This window comes from Sturnus vulgaris, chromosome 29 (assembly GCF_052056855.1).
Source record: "Sturnus vulgaris isolate bStuVul1 chromosome 29, bStuVul1.hap1, whole genome shotgun sequence".
NCBI classification, from domain to species: Eukaryota; Metazoa; Chordata; class Aves; order Passeriformes; family Sturnidae; genus Sturnus; species Sturnus vulgaris.
This window is the reverse complement of record NC_142271.1, coordinates 2769399-2785817: the sequence shown is the minus strand read 5'-3', so window position 1 is coordinate 2785817 and position 16419 is coordinate 2769399. Positions and strand designations below refer to the sequence as shown.

Genomic DNA, 16419 nt, shown 5'->3' with positions numbered 1-16419 from the left:
GAAATGTTGTCCTCCCTTTGTTCCCCAGCAGAAGCCCTCGGAATGCTCTGTGCTGGGAAACCGATGCAGTTTTAGCACTTCTTTGCTGCAGTGTGCCTGGAATACACCTTTTGCTGCTGCAGCTGGTGCTCAGCTGCTGCCCTGGGCTTGGTGTGACTGTCCCAGCCCAGGCAGGAGCTGCAGAGCCCAGGTCTGCTCCAAATGACAAATGCCCAGCCCCACACCGTGCCAGGCTCTGTCATTATCACATTTTATGGCACCCACTGTGATCACTGTGCCCATCCAAAACCGCACAATACACAATTCCTGCTTCCACAGGAGGAAATGTTTCACCAGACAGGGCAGCACTTACAAATCAAATAATTTTATTGAGTTTCTGCTCCTATAGCATGTGGCACATAAAGAGAATTAAGACACAAGGTGTGATGAGGAATGATGTATTCACCCTTCACTGAACAAAGGATTCATCTCACCCGGGAGCAATGCAAACACCCCCCTGTGCCAGCCGTGATGTGCAGCCAGGGGTGACGAGCTGACATTTGGGAAAATGGAAACTGAAGTTGACCTGAGGATTGTGGCTGATGAGCACAGTCCTGCTGACCTGAGGGGAGGAGAGCCGGCTGCCTCGCCCGCTAATTCTGCCTCAAAACCAAAATATTTGCTTTTGCCTAATTGAATTAGGGTGAAACAAACAGCACTAATGCACTTCTTTAACTCAGAGAAAAATCCAGGATGAGAAAGTGTCCAAAATCCACAGCTGGCTGATAAAGATCAGCTGATTTAGCTGTAAAGCCAGTGCTTGGGATATTCTAACTTCATTCTTGGCCTCTGCAGCCAAGGAACCAGCAAAGCTTCTTTTTTAATTTTTTTTTCCCAGAACTTGACCTTCCTTCAAGGCTTGGACTGAGAAACTTTATTCTTTAAGGAAGTGCTGACAGTCTTAAGAAAAAAGGCTGGAAGCTTTTTTTAGCATTGGTCATGTTTCTGCATTTCCCTTTCCCCCTTGGGTCACCCTTTATTACTTGGATGAGATAAGAAAATAGAGATCCAGTGGTGGTGCAGGGCTCTCACCCATTTCTGTAACATTTTCCCCCTTTTTTCCTGACTCCCACCTGTGGCAAAGCTGTTCCCTCCACTCCAGACAAGGCAGGGATGTCCTGGGGGATGAGCAGCAGCTACAAAGGGGGCTGAAGAAATTGTTCATGCAAATAGCTCTGAGGAGACTTCAGATACAGGGGAAAAAAACCCAGGGTTCCCCTCCTGAGGAATCAACAGCATTTTTTTTTAAATATATGACAAAAGGAATCGTGGGGTACACACTGCACAAACTTCTAAGAGCTCATGGACACCTCTACATGAACAGGGGCACGCTGCAGGGCTGGGGCTGACCACGAGGACGGAGCTCTGGTGGCTTGGAAGTCTCTCCCATCTTCTGCCACAGCTTTCCAGTGGCCACTGTCCCCTGTCCCGGCCACCTCTGCTCTCTGCAGACACCTCCTCGCCCCTTTCCAGCCTCCATAAACACACTAAAAACTATTTTACACGTTATTTTACAGACCAAACTCCCAGCACATATCTCAGTCCACCTTCTCCCTCTGGAAACAGATCCGTACAGCAAAAGCCACAAAAATAACATCACCTTGGGAGACATATTAGACAAAAACAAATTTGACCACGAAACGGTTTCTACCTTTACTTACGCAGGAACCAGAGACCAGAGAGTCCTGCTGCTGCCACCGCCCCTCAGCAGCCACTGAGACTGAAGGCCAAGTGCAAAATTTACTTGGTTTAGTCCCATTTTGCTGTCCCTGCTCCGGATCACGGTGTGGGGGGTGGTTTGGGGGAGGGACAGGAGCCCTGGCTGTCGAAGCTCGCTGCCCGGCCGTGCCACTGGGGGACAGAGGAGAAATCAAGTTAAGCAAACAGGAGAGATTATCTGGGATTATTCCCAATCCTTCACCGTGCTGTCCATCTCAGAATTGCCATCCCATCCCATCCCATCCCATCCCATCCCATCCCATCCCAATCTCCTGCCCCTCTGTGTTCTCATCTGCTCTACAAGTTCCAATTCATGCCATGCCCGTGTTTAACCACTCAGGAGGAATCGCTGAACAATTTACTTTATTGCTTTGTAAATCAATTCTCAATTGTGAGGATTCCTCACCAGAAAAAAAGGGAAAATAAACAGCGTCTGTGTGTGCTGTGAAAGACAAAGTGCTCTCAGCTCTTCCCTGCTTTATTGCCATTGTCTTTTCGGTTTAAAAATACAGTCTAAACTCAGAAGTACTTGAGTCTTTCCAGTCTGGTGATTTTACTCCACAGCAGCTCTGTCCACAGCACTGGAGACATTTCTCAAAGGGAAAATCAGATCAGAGGCTCAGTGGATGGAGCAAACATTTTTTTTTGCCATACTTAGGCGATCATAAATTATTTGTCATCTGCCTTGGGGGCTATTATCATAACTCAAACCCATTATTCCTGAAGGTTTTGAGCACTTGCCCATCTCACCATCTTGTTTTATTAAATTCCAGTGACAAATGATAGACATCTCCCAGAGACAACGGGAGGCAGAATTTCCACTGCCTGGATCAATTCCCTCCCCTCCCACATCAACAGAAACTCTTTGCTGGCTGATATTAATGTTGAAGCATGTATGAATTTCATTTCTCTGGGTGAAAACCCACTTGGGGAACCAGACCTCACTCTTGCCTTGGCAAATGAAAACAAGAGAACAGCAGCTGCTGCTCACAGGGAGGCTGAGCAGGGCAAGCAGGGCCTTGCAGATGCTTCAGGGGTTTGGAGTGGTCAAAAATTTGGCCAATTTGACCAATTTCCTTCCCCAAGGAGACCAGTGAGTGTAAAGTAACTCAGTGCACAGGTTTGAATTGAACAGCCTGTAATTCATCAGGGTTGAGCAGAAATTAATGAATGGAGAAGATGAGAAGCTCGTCCTGCCAAACAGCTTAAGGTAAGGAAACACTTTTTTCAATGTTTCTCATGTCAGAAAAATTGGCTAAAATCCCTGAGGAATTGATAATACGGGTACAACCTCCCCGTGAGAATTGCCAATGAACAGATTGCAGAAATTACAACAGAAATGGGCTTTTGGCAGAGCCTTGCCCATGCTCTTTGCCTCGTGCTGTCTGCATGACAATGACAGTGTTGCTACTCCAAAAATGTGATGAAAACTCTTCCAAGGATAGGTCCAAACAACCAGAGAGGAACCTGGAGATACTATTCCTTCATTTAATTAGAAAAGGTGGACCATGCATTGTGTAGCCAACAGTCAGAAACCAGGATCAGTTCAATCAAAATCAAACAGTCCCGGAAGTCTGGCAGGACTTATCTTTAAAGACAAATTATTATTCTTCATTATGGGCATGAGTTGGCTCTCAGCAGAGTTGTCAGTTTTTATCTGGAGCAATGTTTTAGACAAATAAATGCTGCCCTGCTGAATGTCAGAGGCACCTGGCAGCATCAAGGGCACGTTTTGCATGGCACTGATGATGCCATACCAGGGTTTGTCTTCCACACATACCAGGGAAAATCCCCTTTTCAGAAGTTCCCTTCAAAGCCTGGAAGAACGAGCTGTAATTTCCTATTTCCCTGTGTGCACACAGCCCTGAGCCTGGCTGATGGGTGGGGGAATGCAGGAGGAACACGAGTGGGGTGGCTGAAACACCCGGGGAAGGAGCAGCTGCCAGCAGGGTCTGGGGGCTGAACATTGGGAATAACTTGTGCTGAGAGGAAGAATTTATTGTCAGAATAACCCCACAAAGAGGGATTCTCCCTTTCTGCACAGAATTTCGTCTTCTGAACATCTGTGTGAGGAGGATAGCGCTTAAAAGCCTGTAATTAATGATTCATTTGCACATGTTCTCCATGTTCCCTCTTTAATGATGATGGTCATTAGAGAAATGCAGTCATTAGGGTTTGTTATTCACTGTTGATAAATATGGAGCAACCAAAGACATGATGTGCATCTGAAGCGTTTCCCTTTTCGCTGGAGCCTTTTCCAGCAGTGAAAGCAAAGAGGGAGCGGCTCCAGCTCGTGGAGGAAGGGCCCAAGCTGCAGTGGGCACAGAAATGAGGGCTTGGGCCATGCCAGCCCTGCACTGTGGCTGCTGGGACAGCCTGGAGCTGCCCAGGTCCTCATGGTGGACAAAGAATCCTGGTCCAACACAGGAGGAGGCTGCTGGTCCAACACCATGGACACAACCATCCATCATCCATCATCCATCCATCATCCATCATCCATCCATCATCCATCATCCATCATCCATCATCCATCATCCATCATCCATCCATCATCCATCATCCATCCATCATCATCCATCATCCATCCATCATCCATCATCCATCCATCATCCATCCATCCATCCATCATCCATCATCCATCATCCATCATCCATCATCCATCATTCATCCATCATCCATCCATCATCATCCATCATCCATCCATCCATCCATCATCCATCCATCCATCATCCATCATCCATCCATCATCCATCATCCATCATCCATCCATCATCCATCCATCCATCCATCCATCCATCCATCCATCCATCCATCATCCATCCATCCATCATCCATCATCCATCATCCATCCATCATCCATCCATCCATCCATCCATCATCCATCATCCATCCCTGCATCCATCATCCATCCATCATCCATCCATCCATCCATCCATCATCCATCATCCATCCATCCATCCATCCATCCATCATCCATCCATCATCCATCCATCGTCCATCATCCATCATCCATCCATCCATCCATCCATCATCCATCATCCATCCATCCATCCATCCATCCATCATCCATCCATCATCCATCCATCCATCCATCATCCATCATCCATCCATCCATCCATCCATCCATCCATCCATCCATCATCCATCCATCATCCATCCATCCATCCATCCATCATCCATCATCCATCCATCCATCCATCCATCATCCATCATCCATCATCCATCATCCATCCCTGCATCCATCATCCATCCATCCATCATCCATCATCCATCCATCCATCATCCATCCATCATCCATCCATCATCCATCATCCATCCATCATCCATCCATCCATCATCCATCATCCATCCATCCATCCATCATCCATCATCCATCATCCATCATCCATCCATCCATCATCCATCATCCATCCATCATCCATCATCCATCATCCATCATCCATCATCCATCCATCCATCCATCCATCCATCCATCCATCCATCCATCCATCCATCCATCCCTGCTGTTGCAGGTTAAGAGGGTCAGGGCTGGCCCATCCTCCTGAAGCAGCACAGCTCTGGTGACATTTTCCTGGTAAATTCACCAGAAATTGTGACTCTGAGCTGTAGTCAAAATATGGTGGGATCTCCTTCTGCTGGTCAAAGCTTTTCCAAGGCAGGGTGTTGGGTGGAATTTAACAGAAATTCCACATTCCCACACTTTTCTCCCCCGCTGAGTGGTGGGGAGGGGGTGGGACCCCAACCCCAGCGTGGGGAGATGGCAGTGCCTGGAGCAGCTCCCTGTCCCTGCTCACACTGCTCCAGTCACCCATCCCTCCATTCCAACATCACAGGGACAACCCAATCCTGGCTCCCTCGCCTTGGTTTGGGGTGAAACCCTCAGAGAGGACTTGGATGGAGCCAGAGGCTGTTGCTGATGGTCAGAGCACACAGGAACCATCACGAGGATCAACTGGGAAGCAAATCTCCATTTGCTGCTGCCCAGCTCACAGGTGAAGATGAAGGAGACAAAGAGGAAGAGGAAGGAGACAAAGAGGAAGAGGAAGGAGACAAAGAGGAAGATGAAAATGATGGCTCAGGATGCCAGCACAGCCCGAGGTCACCTCCACAAAGGGTGAGGAAGGAATGAAGGGCCAGCAGTTGTCCCCCAGCATCCTCAGGACAGACAGACAGAGAGCCAGCAGCCCACAGAGCCTGGAAGGACAGAGCAGCTGCACAGGGACCCAGAGCTGGGATTACAGGACCAAAACTCCAAATTTCTTTTCAAAGATACCCAAATACAACATAGAAAAAAGATGATGCAATATCTTGTAACCAACAAATGCCATTTCCCATTAATTTTTCTCCAGGAGCTTGTGCCTTTTCTGTTCCATTTTTCTTTTAGGCTGCACTGGGGATTTGCAGACAGCAGTGCTAAAACCTAAAAGGGCAAATAAACACAGGGACCATTTGCTTGCTGGCTCTGCGCACCAGTTTGTGGCAAAAATACCAGAACAAATGATCAGAGGGCTTTTTCTTTCCTTTTAAGCAGAACTCCTGACCTGTGCACTCGGGGGTGAAATGATTCACTTAGTTTTTTTCCAGAGTCTTGGGGGCTCAGCCATGGTTTTCAAAGTATATTTTAGAAGGTGAGTCATCTTCCATGTCTTCCTTGGTTTCTCTGTGTTTCATTGTAACAATAATACCTTCTTCTTACTTTTTTCTTGGTGATTTTCAAAAACTTTACAGGAGTTTTTCTTTCAAAACCCCACCCTCATCTGAAAAATAGTGCTGTAAAGCCCATAAAAATTGCAACCTGGAGAAGGAGCTCCTGTCCCTGGGTCAGCCATGGCAGCTGGTGTCACACTGTGAGTGAGAGATCAATTCCATTTTTGCTGAAACCCTGTGGCTGCTGGTCCCCAGCTCCCCGTGGCAGTGGGAGGTGACACCTGGAGCCTGCCCAGATGTGGCTCCTGCCCGGGGCCAGCAGGGAAGGGGAATGAAATCCTGGTGTGCTCAGCACCCAAAGGCAGAGTTAGCAGTGCACACAAAGTGCACAAGGTTTAATTGTGCTCTGACTCACCCCAGCCCTGCACAGATGATCCCTGTGCTGACTCACAGCAGTGCAAGGTGGGCTCACACATCACCCCAAATGAGGGAAGGTGAATTTTCAGGTGTCCATTGTCTGATTTATCCACCTCCACCGTGCCTTAAGCTAAAATATCAGGTTTTCCTTTGTGTGTAATCGACCTGGGCTGGGACAGAGGGCACTGAGCACAAACTGACTTCATCACAAAATGGTTTGGCTTGGGAAGGAACTTTAAACATCATCCAGTTCCAACCCCCTGCCATGGGTAGGGACACCTTCCACTGTCCCAGGCTGCTCCAAGCCCCGTCCAGCCTGGCCTTGGGCACTGCCAGGGATCCAGGGGCAGCCCCAGCTTCTCTGGGCACCCTGTGCCAGGGCCTCCCTATCCCTTCTAGTTGGAGGAAAGAGGAGATTTCAAACAAAGACAGGGTTTATACACTAATTCACTCTACTGAGGACTCTCAGCAAGCCCAGTGTCTGCCTTTCAGTGCAGCTCAGCACTGAACTTCAAGGGGAAAATGAGATGCTTTTTAAGTACTTATTCTGTGGCTTTGAGGGAAAATACCTCCTCAGCCCCAGATACAGTGGGAGGTTTTATTGCCTTTATTGTCGTATCACTGACCTCAAATGCTGCTGCTTTTTTCTCATACTTCAAGTGTCAAAGGCATGTGTGCCCTTTTCCACATCTCTCTCCTCCAGAAATTATGACCTAAATCAGGCAAAGCCAAAGAGCTCTACAGAAGCGTGAGAAATTGGAGTGCAAGGGGGAAGAAAATGCCAGGGATGGTCGAAATGGTACCCGGGCATTTCAGCCCTCTTTTATCATCTGGGGCTGCATCAAGTCAATCTCTTTCTCTGGAGATGCTTAGAGCAATTACATTTGTTCTATTTATTCTCCCTCAAAGGCTCGGAGATGAGTCAACAGAAAAATCTTTTAGGATGAAAAATTGAAACTTGAAATAGGCAATATCCCTGGACAATTTGTTCTGCAATCAGAACAGCATTCTCTTTCCTTACTGCTCTCAATCTCTAATTTAAAAAGGAAAAGAAAAAAAAAAAAAAAGAAAAAAGAAAAAACCCAAAATGTAACAGTCACATCTGTAAATACAGTTCTTCTCAGTCTTGCTTGTGAGCTCGAGGAGCTATTTTGAGGCAATACAGAAGTGCTTGTTTTCTAGAGTTCATTTCTGGTGAGAAAATTCCCTCAGCTCTACTCAGAAAATCCCAGGCGAGAGCAGGAGCTCTTGGAAAGCCTGGAGCCATCCCACTCCCACACAGCACAGGCAGTGGAAGGGAAGGACAAGCCACACACCTCTTTGAAGGATTTCTTCACCTCCACCAGCGGGTGCCAGTGGGCGATGGGCTTGCGGGGGTAGGCGAGCATCTCGTTCCAGTGGTCTCTGCCCAGGCCCTCGGCGTTGATCCCCACACGGCAAACCCCGATGATCTCGTTGTGACCCACCCTGAGGAGGAAGAGAGAAACAGCAGCATCACCATCCACCCATCTGCTGTCTGTCTGTCCATCCATCATCCACCATCCATCCATCATCCATCCATCATCCATCTATCCATCATCCATCCATCATCCATCTATCCATCATCCATCCATCATCCATCATCCATCATCCATCATCCATCCATCATCCATCCATCATCCATCATCCATCCATCATCCATCCATCATCCATCATCCATCATCCATCATCCATCCATCATCCATCATCCATCCATCATCCATCCATCATCCATCCATCATCCATCCATCCATCATCCATCCATCCATCCATCCATCCATCCATCCATCCATCCATCCATCATCCATCCATCATCCATCATCCATCCATCATCCATCCATCCATCTGTCATGCTGCCCACACCTGGCCATGCAAATCCTGGACCCTGCTGCTGCTGAGCTGTCACATGTCATATTGCAGCTGATCTAAAAGCCTCAATCTAAAACCCAGCCAGCCTGTGAGCAGGCAGGTACCTGGGTGAGTGATGATAGGATGGATTTGAACAAACACAGAGAATCCCAGCCATCTATTGAACCCTGAGTGCAGAGGTATCATTGGCCAAGGAAATGAGTGACTGGGACTGTAATCAATCACATTGCACACCTGAGAAATCCAAACGCTCTGTTTAAGGAGGGTTCACAAGAATAAAGTGCTTTTTGTCACAGGGATCACAGAGAGTGGTGTTATCTGTCTCCAGCCCAGCTCCAGTCAATGTTACAGTGAGCCTGGGCTGTGGTGCCTGGCCCAGCACTGCCATCACCACAGGTAATTACAGCAGTTTTTAAATTATTTCTGTAGGTCAGTACAGACACAGAAATGTGAATAGTGCTCTACAGGAAGAATAATCCTAGGTTCAGTAATGCATAATTCATACACTCAGTGCTGCTTGACTGACATTATTTGCTTTCTAAAATGGGTTGCAGGACAAGTAAATAACCAAGGGGAACATGGCACTTGCTCAAGGAAAGGCCATAAAGCAAAGACCAGCTTTGCCAAAGTCGTTATATTTCCATAACCATAAATTTCAATGTCACTGTAGCAATAAATCACCAGAGACAGGTGCTCTGCCATCGAGACTGTGGAAAACACTGTGGAAAATCACATTTGAGCAGGAAAATCACCACCCAATGGGATGCTCTGCCCTCCAGCTCTCCAGAGCCTCCCACCTACCGATCATAATCCATGACAGAGATAAGGAGGCTGACTTGATCCATGTTCTCGGGGGGAATGTCAAAGATTATTGCTTCATTGTAGGTGGGATTAAGTGTGTTTTTCTTTATGGTGGTTTTCTTCTTTTTCAGTCTTCGCCCATCACAGAGCAAAGACACTTTGACATATGGATCTAGGGAGGAAGAGACAGAAGACCTTTGTCAATGGAGGTGTGTTTTGTTACCTTTGCAATATAGAAACAGCTTTATCAGAGTGATTGTGAGTTCCCATGAGTCAGAGGCGCTCTTCAAATGGACTTTTAGAAAAAACTTTGTTTGCAGACCAGTAAAATCCTCCATTTCTTATACTGGTGTGGGTGGTGAGGTTCAGGAACCAGAGAACCAGCACTGCATTATTATTATTGCAGAAAGGCTGAGCTGGCTTCACCTGAAGTCTCAATTCTCAAATATTTCATATGGCATTAAGCTCCAGCTGAGCAGAAACATTTTCTGCAAAGGTCTCTGTTGTTACTGCTTTTTGTACAGTGAAATTCAAATACTGTGAAGTTGGCGTCTGGAAAAGAAACTGGGTTTTATGATGAAAACCAGGATTTGTGCATGCTGAATTTGCAAGTCAGCTCTTTGAAACTGCAAATGCAGACAGTCTTCAGGTGTCTGTGATCCTCAGGTTTGACTACTGGCCACTGTCAGGGGAATCCACATTCCAGTGGGATTTATCCAGGTGCACCATGATCCTTTCCTGATCTTGGGATGAAAAAGTTGATTCTGGCTATAAAGGGTTCCCAGAGATCTAAGTGTGCAACCCAAGAGATGGATCAGAGCTCTGGCCCTGCAAACCCTCCAGAGGGATGGGAAACAAGCAATAGGAAATTCTACTTTAAAAATTTTGTTTGCATTTAAAACACAGACAAAGCTTTTTCAGGTATTTCTGTGATGGTTCACCCACCATTCACTGAGGACAGAGTGAGGCCAGAGGAGGGAATGTGGATGCCAGGGTGCCCTCCTCAGGCACCAAACACCCACCTGAGTAACCTGTGATGTCCATAGCTTTGAGATTCCTGCATTTAATGACTGTTAAGGTGAGGCGACCTGCAGTTGGCAAATAACAAAGGGAAAACATGATCTCGCCCAGGTCCACGCTTTCCTTCAAGAAAACAGAGAACACATTTTATTGGAAACGTGCAGAACCAGCCAGGTGCCTCCTCCTCCACCCCAGCATTTCCTCTGCTCTGCATTTGGAGCAAAGGGCACTTTATGGGGGTGATGATTCCAGTGCACCCCAACACAATTTGGCTAAAAATGAATACAAAGAACGGCAAAAATAGGTTACACCTCCACATCTTAGTTAAGGACAACGTTCCTCTGCCTCAGTGGAGTCTGTGCTTCCTATTGCAACCTCCCAGCTGTGCACAGCTGCTGCACTCCTGCTCCACTGCTCACGCACAGCACATGGCATACCTCACACCAAATCAATGCAGAGAGGAAATCAAATTAGTATCAAGTCTTGTTTGGATGTACAGGACATGTCTCTAGTGCCTGGATCCTGCAGGAATGTGCCAAACACAGTGAGGTGACAGAAAGACGAGCTCCTGACACTCAGTGGTGCCGTGTTCTCTGGCTCTGCACTGCAATAAACTCCTCAGAAACTTTCTGTGACAGCCAGTGCCATCAGTTCACAACATCACAGGCTGCTTTGGGTTGGAAGGATATATTGAATATGTTCTAGTTTCAACCCCCTGCCGTGGGCAGGGATGAATTCAGTAATAAAGGTTTATGACTGACAGTGCCCAACATTTCTGCATAAAATGAAAATGTCTTTGAGAAACACAGTGGTTTTCCCTGAAGCTGGCTGTGAGTTTTTGGGCAGTTACCAACTGTGGGGTCAAAGCTTTAAGCCAGAACACAACCAAGAAGGGCCCATTGAGCGTTTGGTTTGTGATGTGCCTACATTTGGAGCACCAAGCCCTCTGAGATGCCCTCAAGGAGCTGGCACAGCGTGGGGCTGGGTGTGTGAGAGCATAAATGGGGAATTAACCAGCAGATGGCACTCAGAAATGTTTGGTACTTTTGGATTACACAGAGGCCAACACAATTTACTCTTTTAGTGCCCCATCAAATAACTTTTATCCATGGCTCTTAGCACTTCTTGTACCTGCAGCTTCATCGACTACACCTCCTAAAAGCTCTTTCCATCATTGCCTTGCCCGTGGGAATTCAGGGAAAAATAAACAAACCAAATGTCTTATTTAAACTAGAAAGCATCATTATCCAAAGTCAGCAGAACGATTTCCAAACACCTTCTAAAAATGGATTAAAAAAAAATAAATCTTATTTTCTACATACAGATCCCACATCTGTAGAGCAAACAACTCGTTTATTTTCAGAAACTGTGTTTGATTCCTTTCAATGCCATATAATGATCTGCTGAAAAGAAATTGTAGCTGTTAGGAGTAGAGTGATGGAACTAGAAAGACAAGTAAATGCACTTAAAGCTTTGCTAAGTGTTAGGGGAATAGATCTTGTTGATGGATGAGGTTTTTGCCAAATTATTTCCTGCTCATTCTCAGGTAAGGCAAAGATTAAATCTTTATTCCACTTAGATGTGCAGAATACTAATGAATATTATATAAAATTTTGATTTGGTCTGTTCTTTCATGCATTCTTTGTTCTTAGTTGATGTGGGTGGGACGAGGGCAGGAGACCTTGGACAAGATATCAGAAGAGAGCAGCCCTGTGTGAGATGGTGGGAGCACCCTCTGGACACCATCTCATCTTCTATTCCTCTCCTTGCACTGAGAGGACCCGTTCAGGGTATAAAATGAACATAAATTGTTCTTTGACCTCGCTGTAGCAGGTCAAGAGATTTCTTTTTTGCAACCATAAATACAAGAGAGCAAAGCATGTCCTGTGGGTACATTATTTTCTTGCAGATTATAGACATTGGGACATTTCCAAAATTCATATCAGTACCTTTTAGGAAATAATGGAAACTCTGAATCAATAGACTTGAAACCAAAGATGTTTCCCTGATTCACAAGCTGTACAGTCATTAATTAAGCAGCTGAGTGCTGGCTATTTGACCAGATCAGTGCTTAAGTGTGTTCCTACCCTCTTACCCACACCATTGATCTCATGCATTATTAGGCACCCAGAGCTTTCTTGGGTTTTATGCAAACTGTATTTACCCTTCTCAATTTTGATTAAACAGAAATGTCCTTGGGTGTGCTAGAGCTGGCTGAGATGTTCCAGGAGCAGCACATTCCTTAAGAATGGCACGGAGAGGACGAGGGGATGGAGCCAAACGTGGTGCTGGACGTGTCTGTGCCAGGCTCCTGCTCAACACATCTTGGATTTGGGGTTGCCTCTGCTCCCCTCACACCTTCTCTGGAGGTTTTCCCCCAACAGCCCTTCTGCTGCTGTATCTCCACCTGCTTTTGTGGGGAGATACGTGCTTTTCCCCCCATTAAATGAGATTATTTAGCCAGGAAAACATCCACTCCACTGTTGTTGCAGAGCCAACAGGCAGGTTGCTCCAGGAGGCATCAGCACATGAGGTGCACTTTGCTCCCCTTCCAGCAGCCCCTCTGTGGCTGAGGGATGTTCCTGCTTGCCTCCCTGCCAGCATCTCTGCCTTCATTTCCACCCATCCACCATAGCGGCCGTGGCTGTGTGCAGGTCGGGAGCCAAGAGCTGTGAGCACCCTGCTGGCTCCGACTGTTCTTTTCCTCATGGCTGATCCTGTGCCTCCTTCCCACAGCCCTGCCGGGCAAGATGCTCCAAAGGCAGCGCAGCAGCAGCCCCCAGAGCTGCCCCAGGGTGCTGGCAGGCACCACCTCCATCCCTGTGTCCTCAGGCTGGCAGGGCAGGGCTCTCTGTGCCCTCCCAGGGCAGCTCCAGCCCCTGAGCCACCTTGCAGCTCCCCCCTGCAGCACATTGCCCTGGAGCTCGTGTTTCCTTTGCCAGGGGATTGGTGTGTGGCCACAGGAGGGGAGCTGGCTGCTGCTCCGGGTGCCTTTGCTGGGCTAGAGCGTCCCTCCCTGCAGTGTCTCAGCTGTTGAAGCCAGGGGGACACAGATTTATGCCCACAGATTTGTGCCTGCTCTTGGGGCTGGCAGGGAGCTCACTGCCTCATGTGCCCTCAGCCCCTGCTGGGAGCAGAGCCCAGCAGTGGGGGTGTAAATAAACAGGCCTGTCCAGTCATGAGGGGTGGGCAGGGGGGTCTTATAGGGAGAAATTATTCATTTCTGACTGACAAAGACCGTGTGGCACTCTGGTGATGAGCTGCCTGCACCTCGTGAGTGCCCTGGGACCGTGTCCCTGCTGGGCACAGCAGCTGGGCACATCTGCTCAGAAAGTTCTGAGCCCTCTGCAGCAGAAGAACGAGCACTGGTGGAAGTCACCAAGGGGTACAGCTGGTGGGGAGCACAGTGCTGAGAAAAGAAGCACTGGAGTTACAAAGCAAATCTCTCCTGGCACTGCTGGCCACAATAAAAATTTATATTTGATGGTTCCCTCCTCGGCACAGAAAGCAGGGGAGCAAAGGTATGAGATGAGCTATGAGGGAAGCTGCAGGACAGATTTTTGCAGTTTGTGGCGTTGTGCCAGTCAGCAGGAAAGATGTGACAGGGCCCACGCTTCCAGCCACAGGGGTGGGGATGTCTCATCTTTCAGTCTCAGAAATAACAATGTGAAATGACAATGACAATGGCTGATTTGGTGTCCAGCTGCAGAGCAGTTCAATTGTTCATTTGCCCTGAGGACCAGCCAGATCCTCCTGGGAGGGCAGTGGAGGAGCAGACAGCTCTTATGGAGAGGTTAATGTCACTGCTCTGCACTCAGTGATCAATGTGAGCACTTGGCTTCTCCTGCCAGCTCCGTGGGACACAGATGGGGCTGGGACTTCTCCTCTCTGGGGTTTGGCTTCTCTTCCAGAGGGAATTCAACAGAACTGCTAAGAGACCCAAATCCAGCTCTGGAAGAGTTGCCAGCAGCACATCCAGCATCTCTCAGCACCAAGGGACTGGTACTGTCCCCACAGAGCTCTTCCTTACTGTGATCATGTGATGCCTTGAGCTTTTAGCTTTTCTGTTTTTCAGATCCTGCACTGCATTAGTGTATAACTCTGAACTCCATAGAGAGTGTTAGTAAGGTATTTTCAAGTTTTTGTCAGACCAAACAATCCTTCCAGGCCTGAGAACCAAGGATCCCCTCTGCCTCAGGCCCCAAAAAGTATAAACAAAAGTGAATTGGGGGGCAGAAGCAAACTGGGAAATACCTCATTACCTGAAGCTATAATTGGACAATTAACCTCTGGTATGCAGATAGACCAATATTTCCATCTGAAATAACTTGTGGCCACCATCCACCATGTGGTCTCTGTGTGGGCACACATATTGAAAAAGCAAGAAAATTACAGCCTGGAAAATATTCCAGGCTGGAGCTTCTCAGCTCTGTTCCCAGCCGATAAGCTGGTCCAGCTCAAGGCTAGGGACAATTTCTCTCTGGGTGATAATTTGGTCAAAATAAAAAGGAATGAATAATAAAGATAGATCACCTGTTGTGGTGTGTGACCAGGCCCTGGCAATGGGGTGTCTTCTCTTTGAATCAATCATCTTTCTTCTGCCCTTGGAGTTGTGAGTCGTTCTATTTAAGCAAGTATGCTTCTGAATAAACTTGTCTCTCTTTCTTTCCTATCATGATGAGGACCATGTAGCTGTGTGTTTTGTTTCCACTGCATCCAAAGGGTTAATACCCCCTTCCACAGCTACATCTCTGGGAGGCTCTGACTGCCCAAACTGTATCTATTGAAGGGCTGCAACAAATCCTCACTTTATTCTCTTAACTCTGTTCTAGGTAGCCACTCCAAGGCATCACATGTGCATGTGGCAGAGAGCTGTGCCATGGCTGGGGGTCCCTGGGGCTAACAGGAGGCCAGGAACCCACCAGCTGGGAGCCACGAAAGGCTGAAATGGAGGATGAATGAAGGATTTACCCCTGTGGAGAGCCCCCACCCTGCCCAGCAGACACTCACCGTGGTGGCATACTGGATGTCCCTCCAGATGGAAGTCTCCCGGGACAGGTCTGAGTCCTCGAACAGGTTCTCCAGGATGACCTCTCCGATCATGTCGTGCCTGGAGAACCTGTCAAAGTCAAAGACACTCAGGTGGAGCTTCCTGCTGGCCAGCTCCTCGTGGGGCACGGGGAAGTGGAAGGACTCGTCAAAGGTGGGGTTCAGGGTCTTCCTGTGCACTCGTGTCTGGAACTTGCGCTTGCGGTCGGGCAGGAGGTAGATCTTCACGTAGGGATCCGAGCTGCCACACAGGTCCTTGGCTGGCAGGTCAAAAGCCCTGAGGATTCTCACGGTCAGCGTCTCGTTCTCGTAGTCGTACTTGAGAGTGAAGTTGATTTTCCCGCAGGTTTTCTCCGCCTCTTTCTTGGTGTCCTCGGCGTCCACGGTTTTTTGTTTGTAGAGCTCGGGTTTGATGCGGCCGATGCTGGTGGGCTGCTCGGCCACGGCCGGCGGCTCCAGCCCGTAATCCATGCTGGCCACGTGCATCTGCCGGGGCAGGTGCCTCTTGAAGGAGATGTGCCTGCAGGAGGAACACACCAACACCTCTGTGGCCTCCCCAGCACCTGGCTCTCCTTTCTCACCCCTGGGCTCAGAAAGCAAGGCAGCACAGGAGGAGTTCCATGGTGCTCCTCACCCCTGCACAGAAACCACGTGTGGTGTGGAGGGGAGCAGAGAGGAACGCCTCCAAAAACCTTCAAGGAACCAGTCCAGCACATTTGTTAAATTCCAGAGTATTTCCCACAAGCTGTGTTGTCTCACCTGTGGCACAGCTGAACAGAAGGGCCCCAACGACTCCTTACCCAAATCACAGACACACAGACAGCACCACGTGGAGACTTT

General features: G+C 48.1%; 1 protein-coding gene across 1 annotated transcript in view; it reads right to left on the bottom strand.

Annotated features, from left to right (window-relative positions):
• Positions 1–348: 348 nt before the first annotated feature.
• Positions 349–16419, bottom strand: part of SYT6 (synaptotagmin 6) — a 38264-nt gene continuing 22193 nt past the window's right edge. Inside the window, exons 3-7 of the mRNA XM_014872637.2 lie at positions 15541–16099; positions 10533–10653; positions 9511–9682; positions 8139–8289; positions 349–1890 (exon numbers count right to left, since the gene is read on the bottom strand). Coding sequence (XP_014728123.1) covers positions 1819–1890; positions 8139–8289; positions 9511–9682; positions 10533–10653; positions 15541–16099 — 1075 coding nt within the window. The 3' untranslated portion in view covers positions 349–1818. The remainder of the gene's footprint in view (positions 1891–8138; positions 8290–9510; positions 9683–10532; positions 10654–15540; positions 16100–16419) is intronic.